Genomic DNA, 12051 nt, shown 5'->3' with positions numbered 1-12051 from the left:
AGAGGTTATATACAGTGAGGGGCAAAAGGGAGATCTGTGGGAGAAAATAACTTTTGAGTTTTGAAGTTTTAGATAGAGTAGAAAGGAAGGAAGGAGAGAAACCTCGATGTGAAACCTTGGTGTTTGGATAGGTTGAGGAGGGGGAGAAGGTTATCACCAGCATATTGAGAGGTGCTCATTCATTCTCCTTCATCCATTCATTTAGGGACACTTCCTTTGTGTCCATCATTGGGGGTCAGTACAACATACTTAAGACCTCAAATTTTGGAATCAGTCTTAAGTAAATCCCACTTTTGCCATTTGTGGACATAAAAATGTCCAAACCTGTAGAAAATTTTTATAAGAGTTTATTTGATGTTCTAAGAAAAACAGTTTTGCAGTTTGCTTTTTAACGCATTTGAGATTAAGGAGGGAACTAAGGAAGATTACATGAAGGTTCAAGAGAGCAATGTGGGGATTAGATTACAGGATAATTAAGGAGATTGAGGGTTGTTGTTTCAAAGGTATGTTAATCCTAGATACAAAATAAACAATGAACAGGGCTTGTTTAAGGCAAAGATAAACCTTTTTTAAAATTTTTTATTCCTCACCTGAGGATATTTTTCCGTTTATCATCAGACAGAGTGAGAGGGAGGGAGAGAGAGAGACAGAGAAACATTGATGTGATAGAGCCAAGTGGACTGGTTTCCTCCCACAGGACCTGACCAGGGCCGGGGACAAATCGCAACTGAGATATGTGCCCTTGCCCTGGCCGGTTTGGCTCAGTGGTTAGAGCATCCACCTGCGGTCCAGAGAGACCTGGGTTCGGTTCCCGCTAAGGGCGTGTACCTCGGTTGCAGTTTGCCCCCGGCCCTGGTTGGTTGTGTGGGTGGCAGCCACTCGATGTGTCCCTTTCACATCGATGTTTCCCTCTCTCTCTCCCTCCCACTCTATCTGTGCAAAAAATGGAAAAATGTCCTCGGGTGAGGATTTAAAAAAAAAAAAAGAGATATGTGCCCTTGGCTGGAATAGAACCTGGGTCCCTTTGGTCCGTGGGCTGACGCTCTAACCGCTGAGCCAAACCGGCCTGGGTGGAAATAATGTTTTTAAAATAGTTTGAGTAGCCCTGGCCAGTTTGGCTCAACAGTTAGATCGTCAGCCTGCGGACTGAAAGGTCTTGGGTTCGATTCCCAGTCAAGGGCGTGTTGTACCTGGATTGCAGGTTTGATCCACTGCCCCGGTCCGGGGCGCATGTGGGAAGCAACCAATCTATGTGTCTCTTTCACATCGAGGTTTCTCTCCCTCCTTCCTTTCTACTCTATCTAAAAAAAAATCGGTGGAAAAATATCCTTGGGTGAAGATTAACAACAACAACAACAAAAAGATGTTCCATTGAAGATGATGATTATTTCTGGTCAAATTTGGGATGATTTTTAGTTTTCTTTGTTTATACATGGTGGAGCACAACTGTACTATGCAATTGTGAATACGTGACACACAGTTTATTCTTGTATTATTATTAATTATTGTATTATTTTCCCTATGAACAACTGTAGACCTACTTTTGTCCCACTTTGTGTTATGCTTGGTTTCTTTAAAATAAGCATGCAGCCCCTGGCCAGTTTGGCTCAGCGGTTAGAGCGTCGGCCTGCGGTCCGGAGAGACCCGGGTTCGGTTCCCACTAAGGGCATGTACCTCGGTTGCAGTTTGTCCCCGGCCCTGGTTGGTCGTGCGGGTGGCAGCCACTCGATGCGTCCCTTCACATCGATGTTTCTCTCTCTCTCTCCCTTCCTCTCTCTCCCTCCCGCTCTATCTGTACAAAAAATGGAAAAATATCCTCGGGTGAGGATAAAAAATAAATAAATAAATAAATAAATAAATAAATAAATAAATAAAATAAAATAAGCATGCAGGATGATGGTGGGCAGGACCGGAGGGAGGGTGAGTATGTGAGAGAGTGAGCTAGTCTGTGAGAGAGTGTGAGTGGATGTGAAGGTGGACGATCAAACTCCTGCAGTGCAGAGACGTGGAGCAGAAGGTTCCTGTGCTGTGGATGGGAGCAGCCAGCTACCACAGTAAGCGGCTCTTCAGGGTGCTTCTCCCTGCGCTACAGGGGGGCCCCACCATGTTGAAAGATCTCGGGTCTTCCCTGGGAGGAGGCAGTGGGAGCGGCTAGGGCCCAGCAATCTGAGCCCACCAGCGCACCTGACACCATTGGACCATGGGACACTTTATCAACACAGACCAGTGCACAGTAGTGGAGCTCCCAAGGTGCTGTTCGCAGAAGCCACAAACAGTCTGGAGCCCAGCACCATCCCCTACAGTAGCAGCCCAATCAGAGTTGAGATATACCCCCAGCAACAAAGGCTGGGGAGCAGACATCCATTCCCAGGCAACAGAATCACAGACCAGCAGCTGAGACCCATCCCCAAAAACTACAGCAAAAGCTGAGCAGGAGTTGAGCCCCACAGGGCAGAAGCACTCCCCAGCCACCAGTGGCGGGACCTGGGGCTCTACAGAGGCCTGTGTGGTCCAGCAGCTCACAAGAGCAGTGGAAAGCTAGAGCCCGAGAGGGACTTGTGTGATCCAGCTGCCCGCCCACGGGACCCCCAGGGTGCGGGGACACCAGAGAAGCCTGTGCAACCCAGCAGCCCTCAAGATTGGTGGGAAACTGGAGCCCAAGAGGCACTGGTGCCATCCAGCTGCCTGCCCACAGGACCTGCAGGGTGTGGGGGCACCAGAGAGGCCTGTGCAACCCAGCAGGGACTGTGCGATCCAGTTACCTGCGGGACCTGCAGGGTGCTGAAGCACCAGAGAGGCCTGTGCGACCCAGCAGCCCATAACATAGGCATAGAGCCGGGTCCCAAAAGGGACTGTGCGATCCAGTTACCTGCGGGACCTGCAGGGTGCCGGGGAACCAGAGAGGCCTGTTCGACCCAGCTGTGCACAAGATATGCATAGAGGATGTAAAAATGGAGGTGGAGTGAATGGAAGCTACACAGACGATCTCCCAGGACCAAACGAGAATTAATACTTAAAATAAAGACAAATCCTTGGAAAAAAGGCAACAGAAAAGCAGCAGGACAGGACCTTATAACTAGGGACACTGGTAGGATCTGCAGAGGTGCAAGAGGTTGGCGGGCTGGTAGCCCATGGACTGTAGCATTCTTAGCTGTGAGCAGCATCCTTGGGGAATAAAGACCAAGCCTGCTCCACAGCGCAGAGAGCCAGGAGAGAGCGCTAAAATAGCCACAGCCACTCACCTGGGGGCTACAGCAGAGGGAGGGCAGATTGGGTTTGAACTCTGTGGGGACAACTGGGATTTGGAGGACACTCAAAGTTTTTGCTGAGTTGTGGCCACAAAGGACAGTGGCCAGTGTGCTTCTTTCCAGAGCTGTGGGGGAAAGCAGTCCCCGCAACCCCAGAGATTCAGCCTTTCTTAGGTGAGGCAAAGAAATGCAGATTGAGGCTCATTAACAACCAGCATCTATAGACTCACCCTCTGGAAATCCTCTTACGCAGAACACCAGGGCTACATTCCAAGGCACTGAGTAACTAAGACTACTAGCCTCCAGGAAAAAGCTAGAGAATAACTGAATTTTTCCTAGGTTTGCAAATCTACCCAGGAAAGTAAGACTTGACAGTGGTGTTTAATGTGGGCCCACACAGGCTCATCCAAACCCAGTAGAGGGAGCCACAAACAGCAGAACATCAACACCCACATGGAAAATTTGGCAGGCTCCAAAACCCACTGAGATAGCCAAATTGGTGAAACAAAGAAACAAATCCCAAATGAAAGAACAAGAGAACTCTATCCAAGATGAGATAAATGAAATGCAGTTAAGCAAATTATCAGAGGTAGAGTTCAAAGCCATGATCTTGAGGAAGCTCAACAGCATGAGTAAGGACATCAGCACCATGAGTAAAGATATAGAAACATTGAAAACCAACCAAGTGGAAATGAAGAATGACATAGCAGAAATGAACACATTGGAAGGACTAACCAGCAGAGTAGAGGAAGCTGAGGATCGGATCAGTGAATTAGAAGACAGGGTAGAAAAAAAATCAACCAATCAGAAAACCAAAAGGAAAAAACAATTAAAAAACAGGAAGATAGCTTAAGAGAACTGTGGGACAACTGGAAACGTAATAACATTAGCATCATAGGAGTCCCCAAAGAGGAAGAAAATGGGCAAGGGTTAGAGAATATATTTGAAGAAATAGTGACACAAAGGTGAAAGAAGAAGGCATTCAAGTTTAAGAAGCACAGAGAGCCCCAACTAAGAAGAACCCAAACAGGCCCACACCAAGACACATAGTAATTAAAATACCAGAAATTAAAGAGAGAATCCTAAAGGCAGCAAGAGATAAACAACAGGTTACCTACAAAGGAAACCTCATAAGGCTCTCAGCTGACTTCTCAACAGAAACACTACAGGCCAGAAGGTCAAATAAAGAGCTTCCCAGACAAAAAAAAGGCTAAGAGAATATATTAACACCAAATCAGCACTGCAACATATGCTAAAAGGACTGCTGTAATAGTAGGAGAAATGGGAAGAAAAATATAACCACACTAAACAAAAATGGCAATAAATAAGTACATATCATTTATAACCTTAAATGTGAATGGTTTGAATGCTCCGATAAAAAGACACAGAATAGTTGACTGGATAAGAAAGCATGACTCATATATATGTTGTTTACAAGAGACCCACCTCACAATAAAAGACTTACATAGGTTGAAAGTGAAGGGATGGAAAAAAATCTTTCAAGCAAACGGAAAGGAAAAAATAGCTGGGGTAGCAATACTCATATCTGATAAAGTAGATTTCAAAATGAAGACCATAACTAGAGACAAAGAAGGTCACTAATGAACCATAACTAGAGACAAAGAAGGTCACTACATAATATTGAAAGGATCTATCCAACAGAAAGATATAACCTTGGTAAACATATGCACCCAATATAGGAGCACCAACATATATTAAAAATCTTCTGGAGCACTTCAAAGGAGAAATCGACAGCAATACAATCATAGCAGGGGACTTCAACAACTTGCTGACATCACTGGATAGATCATCTAGACAAAAAATTAACAAGGAAACAGACTGTAAATGAAGTGCTAGATCAAATGGATTTAATAGATATCTACAGAGAATTACACCCCAAAACTGCAGAATTCACATTCTTCTCAAGTGCACAAGGGACATTCTCAAAGATCACACATTAGGGCACAAACGAAGTCTCTACAAGATCAAGAAGATTGAAATCATATCAAGCATCTTCGCAGATCACAATGACATGAAACTAGAAATCAACTGCAACAAGAACATGCAAAGGCATTTGAATACATGGAAGCTAAATAGCATGTTATTGAACAATGAGTGGGTTGCCATGGAGATCAAGGAAGAAATTAAAAATTTCTTGGAAAAGGAACACACAACAACACAAAATCTATGGAATGCAGTGAAAGCAGTTCTGAGAGGGAAGTTCATAGCACTACAGGCCTACCTCAAGAAATAAGAAAAATTTCTAATAGACTATCTAACCTCACAACTTAAAGAACTAGAAAGCAAACAAAAAGAAAACCCCAGAGCAAGTTGAAGGAAGGAAACAGTAAAGATCAGAGCAGAAATAAATGACATGGAGACCAAAAGAACAATTCAAAGGATCAATGAAACAAAGAGCTGGTTCTTGAAAATATAAACAAGATTGATGGACCCTTAGCTAGACTCACCAAGAAACAAAGAGAGAGAACCTAAATGCACAAAGTCAGAAATGAAAGAGAAGAAATAACAACTGACACCACAGAAATACAAAGGATTGTTAACAAATATTATGAACAATTATACAGCAACAAATTCAACAATCTAAGCGAAATGGACATATTTCTAAAACACATAGTCTCCCAAAACTGAACCAGGAAGAGATAGAAAACTTGGACAGACCAATAACAACAAAAGAAATTGAAGATGTAATCAAGACTCTCCCAGCAAACAAAAGCTCAGGCCTGGATGACTTCATGGGGGAATTTTACCGAACATTCAAAGAAGAACTAATACCCATTCTCCTCAAACTATTTCAAAAAATTCAAGAAGAAGGAAGACTTCCAAACTCGTTTTATGAGGCCAGCATAATTCTAATTCCAAAACCAGAAAAAGACACTACAAAGAAAGAAAAAACTACAGGCCAATATCCCTGATGAACATAGATGCCAAAATCCTGAACAAAATACTAGCAAAACGAATCCAGCAATACATCAAAAAAATTATTCACCATGATCAAGTGGGATTCATCCCAGGGATGCAAGGCTGGTACAATATTCTCAAATTAGTAAATGTGATGCACCACATAAACAAAATGAAAGATAAAAATTATATGATCATATCAATAGACACTGAAAGCATTCTACAAAATCCAGTATCCATTTCTGATAAAAATGCTCAGCGATGTGGGAATAGAGGGATCATATCTCAACATAATAAAGTCCATATATGAAAGACCTACAGCCAACATCATACTCAATGGGCAAAAACTAAAAGCATTTTTCTTAAGAACAGGAACAAGACAAGGATGCCCCCTTTCGCCACTCTTATTTAACATAGTACTGGAAGTCTTAGCCACAGCAATCAGACAGGAAGAAAAACTAAAAGGGATCCAAATCGGAAAGGAGGAAATGAAACTGTCATTAATCGCAGATGACATGATACTATAAGTAGAAAACCCCAAAGACTCCATCAAAAATTTGGTTCAGCCGTTAGAGTGTTGGCCTGCCGTCCGGAGAGACCTGGGTTCGGCTCCTGCTAAGGGCATGTACCTCGGTTGCTGTTTGTCCCTGGCCCTGGTTGGGTTGTGCGGGTGGCAACCACTCGATGTGTCCCTTTCACGTCAATGTTTTCCTCTCTCTCTCTCTCTCCCTCCCACCCACTCTATCTGAACGAAATATCGAAAAATGTCCTTGGGTGAGAATAAAAAAAAATAAAAAATAAAAATAAATAAATGATTTTGGCAAAGTAGCAGGATACAAAATTAACATCAAGAAATTGACGGCATTCTTATACACTAATAATCAACTCACAGAAAGAGAAACTAAAAAAACAATCTCATTTACCATTGCAGCAAAAAAATTAAGATACCTAGGAATAAACTTAACCAATGAAATAAAGGACCTATTCACAGAAAACTACAGGTCATTGAAAAAAGAAATAGAGGAAGATATAAAAAAGTGGAAGCACATACCTTGTTCATGGATTGGAAGAATTAACATCATTAAAATGTCCACACTACCCAAAGCAATCTATAGATTCAATGCAATCCCCATCAAAATACCAGCGACATACTTTACAGAACTAGGACAAATACTTCTAAAGTTCATGTGGAACCAAAAAAGATCCTGAATAGCCACAGTAATTTTGAAAAAGAAGAACGAAGTTGGAGGGATCACATTACCAGATTTCAGGTTATACTACAAAGCTACTGTAATCAAAACAGCCTGATACTGGCACAAGAACAGGCAGATAGATCAATGGAACAGAATAGAGAACCCAGAAATGGACCCAAGACAATATGCTCAATTAATATTTGACAAAGTTGGCAAAAACATACAGTGGAGTAAAGACAGCCTCTTCAATAAATGGTGTTGGGAAAATTGGACAGCTACATGTAAAAAAATGAAACTAGACCATCAACTTACACCATACACAAGAATAAACTCAAAATGGATAAAAGACTTAAATGTGACTCATGAATCCATAAAAATCCTAGAAGAAAATGTAGGCAACAAAATTTCAGACATTGTACGCAGCAGAATTTTAACTGGCACATCACCTAAGGCAACAGAAACAAAGGAGAAAATGAACACATGGGACCATATCAAACTCAAAAGCTTTTGCACAGCAAAAGAAACAACCACCAAAATGGAAAGGCAACCCACTCTATGGGAGAGCATAATTGCCAATGATACATACAGCTCAACAAAAGGAAGACAAAGAACTCAATTAAAAAATGGGCAGAGGAACTAAATAGACACCTCTCCAAACAGGACATACAAATGGCTAAGAGACATATGAAGAAATGCTCAGGATCACTAATCATCAGAGAAATGCAAATTAAAACAATGAGTTACCACCTCACACCTGTCAGAATGGCCGCCATCAACAAATCATCAAACAACAAGTGTTGGCGAGGTTGTGGAGAAAAGGGGACTCTGGTACACTGCTGGTGGGCATGCAGACTGGTGCAGCCACTATGGAAAACAATATGGTGTAACCTCAAAAAATTAAAAATTGATCTGCCATTTGGCCCAGTGATCCCACTTCTAGGAATATACCCTAAGAAGCCTGAAACACCAATCAGAAAGAATATATGTACCCCCATGTTCATAGCAGCACTATTTACAATAGCTAAGATCTGGAAACAGCCCAAATGTCCATCAGTAGACAAATGGATAAAAAAAGCTGTGGTACATATACACAATGGAGACTATGCAGCTGTAAGAAAGAAAGATCTCTTATCCTTTGAGACAATATGGAGGGACCTGGAGAGTATTATCCTAAGCGAAACAAGCCAAGCAGAGAAAGACAAATATCACATGATCTCATTTATTTGTGGAATATAATGAACATAACAGTCTGAGGAACGAGGTAGTCCCAGAGACATGGAAGTGGGGTACAGACTGACAATCCCCAGAAGAGGGGGTGGGGGGGAGAGATAAACTACAGAACTTATATGCATGTATGCATGAACAATGGACATGGACAACAAGGCTGGGGACAGGGTGGGGAGGGAGGGGAAGGGGGGAATCAGTGGGGGGGGAGGAGAAACATCTGTAACAAAAATAAATTAATTAATTTTAAAAAAGCATGCATATGTGTTTTTAGATAGGTATTATATAAAAGACACTATATGTATATAACCTCCTAATGTGTTTTATTAATCCCATTCTCAATCCCCTATCATTCCAAACTACTGTCCATACTTACATGGGCAGAAACCTGAGTCTGATCATGTCATTCTTTTGGTTGTTGTTGTTAATCCTCACCGAAGGATATTTTTCCATTGATTTTCAGATAGAGTGGGTGGGAAGGAGGGAGAGAGAAAGAAACATAATGTGAGAAAGACACATCGACTGGTTGCTTCCCACACGACCCTGACCAGGGCCAGGGATTGAATCTGCAACTGAGGTACATGCCCTTGACTGGGAATTGAACCCGAGACTCTTTGGACCTAGGGTGACGCTCTAACCGCTAAGCCATACTGGCCAGGGCTGATCATGTCATTCTTTTGCCTAAAAATCTTCCATGGCTTTTAAAACAAAGTTCACAATCTAGCATATGATCTACAAGCTCTGTGTGATCTAATAATCTCCATCTGCTTTCCCAAGGCATCAGTCTCACCATTGCTCACTATGTTCAAGCCACACAAGGAATCTAGAACATGCCAAGTACCTTTTACTTTCCTACCTATTTCCCTTTTACCTGGAAAATTCTCTTCCCTGCCCAACATCCTTTACTTGGCTAACTTCAATTTATCCTTCAGGTCTCAGCCTAAGTATTTACTTCCTCAGGGAGACCTTTCCTGAGAGCCTTCTTCCCCAAGCCTAGATTGTCCCTCTGTTTCGTGTTCTCAAACTCCCTGTGCTGTTTCTTCATAGCAGTTAACACAATTGACACCTATCTGTGTGATTTTTTACTTCCTTGCTGGTCTGCATGTTCCATGATTAGAAGCCATGTCTTTGTTTTTTTTTTCTCCCTAATCTTCACCTGAGGATGTTTTCCTATTTATCCTCAGATAGAGTGGGTGGAAGGGAGGGAGGGAGGGAGGGAGAGGTGAGGGGGGGGGCTGGGAGGGAAACTCTTGCATGAGCTCAACCAGGACCAGGGCCTGGGACCAAACTGCAACCTAAGTACATGCAGGTGACCAGAATCAAACTAGAGACTCTTTGGTTGGCGGGCTGACACTCTAACTGCTGAGCCAAACTGGCCAGGGCTATTTTTATTTTTTTAATCCTGACCAAGGATATGGTAGGTTTTTTTGTTTTGTTTTGTTTTTTGTTGTTGTTAATCCTCATCTGAGAACATATTTCCATTGATTTTTAGAGAGAGTAGAAGGGAGGGAGGGAGAGAGAAACATCAGCGTGAGAGAGAAATCCCATATGCACCTGGACCTGGGATCAAACCTGCAACCTACGTATGTGCCCTGACCAGAGTCAGACTTGCAACCTTTTGTTGTATGGGATTACGCTCCAACCGACTGAGGCAACTGGCAAGGACTGGGCCATATCTATTTTTGAATGAATGGACTTTTATTTATTTATTTATTTATTTTTTAAATATGCTTTTTTTTTGGTTATTTAGAGAGAGGCAGGGAGAGAGAGGTAGAAACATTGATGTTAGAAACATCAATTGGCTGCCTCTTGCATGCTCTACACCAGGGATCGAGCCCGAAACCTGGACATGTGCCCCAACTAGGAATCAGACTGGGACCTCTCATTCCATGGGACGATGCTCAATCCACTGAGCCACACCAGCTGGGCATGAACTTTTAATTAAATAATTAATATAAAGTAGAGTTGCACTGTGTAGTCTTAAAATCAATTGTATGCAGTAACTAAAATAGCCACACAGTGTCACTAGAGCTTTAGTCCTTTGGGTGAAATAGGTGAATAATTTGTTATGAAATTGTGGTCCTGAAATTTTGTCATTTATATTCTAGTTTTAAAAAATGTATCATAGTCTTCATTATATTTCTATCTGTATATCTATGTATTCAAACAGAGATAATCTTTTATAATAATAATATTATATATATATATGGAGGGCAAGGGTTTATAGATTTATATCAGACTTAAAATTTTTATTTTAGTAGATTAGTAGTTTTTTGGTTTTTTTTTATCCTCACCCAAGGACACTCTTTGCATTTATCTTCAGATAGAGCAGGAGGAAGAGAGAGAGAGAAGAGAGAAACATCGATGTGAGAGAGACACATTGACTGGTTGTCACCCACACAACCCCATTTGGGGCCGGGGACAAACTGCAACTAAGGTACGTGCCCTTAGCAGAAGCTGAACCCAGGACTCTCTGGTCTGCGGGCTGATGCTCTAACCACTAAGCCAAACCATCCAGGGCTAGATTAGTAGTTTCAAAAGGTACAAATTTTGAAATAACTTGTGGCATATTAAATTTTTAGTAATAATAAATTATATTTTGTATCTTTTACCTTCCAAACTCTAATATTACTTATAAAGAATAAGAATAGTTATTTTATTTTTATTTTCTTTCCTTTTTTATTTAATCCCTCCTCTCCTCAGCATAACCCTGAGGTATGTAATAGGCACTCACTTGAATGAATGATTAGGATTTCTTTTTCTGGTCTTCTGAATAATATTTTTTTCTATTCAAATCTTTGGAACGTCTCTGAAATCATATTTTAATTATCCTTTAATGAAAATAGCAATAATATAGATGCAAAGTATATAAAATATAATAACAATAGTTTTTTTTCTTTTGAAGCTACACATGGCAGTACTTACAGTAAGTACACATTTAAAGACAAAGCCTCTGTCTCTACTTCACTGTCTTTTGGCAAGTGAAACAGTATTGTCCCTCCACCCTCTTGAATTTCTTTATCTGTCCTATGACATTTTGGAACTTTTAAAAAATAGAATCAGAAGTTTTAATAAAAGATTATAAACTATATATTTCTTTGGTATATTGTAATACATGGGAAATATATAGGATATACTATCTGTTTCATCAGTTATTGGCTCTCAGGATTTCATTTTTTGAGTTACTTTACAGATTGAAGTTTTGTAGAGTTTTCTATACTTCTGGGCATAGCATAGTGAATATAATTAAGAATAGAAAGAAAACAAGGAGATACCATTGAGAGTCTTAGATATATGATTTACTTAAAAATTGTAAACCATAACAAATTATTTAGAATTTATTTGTAGCTCAATCACAGTAATCATAAATACCTGGTTATAACTTTTCTCATAGTCAGTGTTTACAGAATACCCTAATGACTAGGTTTATAAGATGAGCTTATTCTATCTCTAGCTTGAACTATATA

General features: G+C 41.0%; 1 protein-coding gene across 17 annotated transcripts in view; it reads left to right on the top strand.

Annotated features, from left to right (window-relative positions):
• The window catches only part of HORMAD2 (HORMA domain containing 2), a 122481-nt gene that overhangs the window by 34279 nt on the left and 76151 nt on the right, over positions 1-12051 (top strand). For 13 of the 17 annotated variants that reach the window (XM_036276223.1, XM_036276215.1, XM_036276226.1 and 10 more), the window contains one exon: positions 11490-11510. The exons of the other annotated variants lie outside the window; for them this stretch is intronic. In XM_036276223.1, the coding sequence (XP_036132116.1) occupies positions 11490-11510 (21 nt within the window). The remainder of the gene's footprint in view (positions 1-11489; positions 11511-12051) is intronic. 17 annotated transcript variants of the gene reach the window in all.

The sequence above is a fragment of the Molossus molossus genome, unplaced genomic scaffold, assembly GCF_014108415.1.
Source record: "Molossus molossus isolate mMolMol1 unplaced genomic scaffold, mMolMol1.p scaffold_m16_p_22, whole genome shotgun sequence".
NCBI classification, from domain to species: Eukaryota; Metazoa; Chordata; class Mammalia; order Chiroptera; family Molossidae; genus Molossus; species Molossus molossus.
This window is presented reverse-complemented; position numbering and strand designations above follow the sequence as displayed.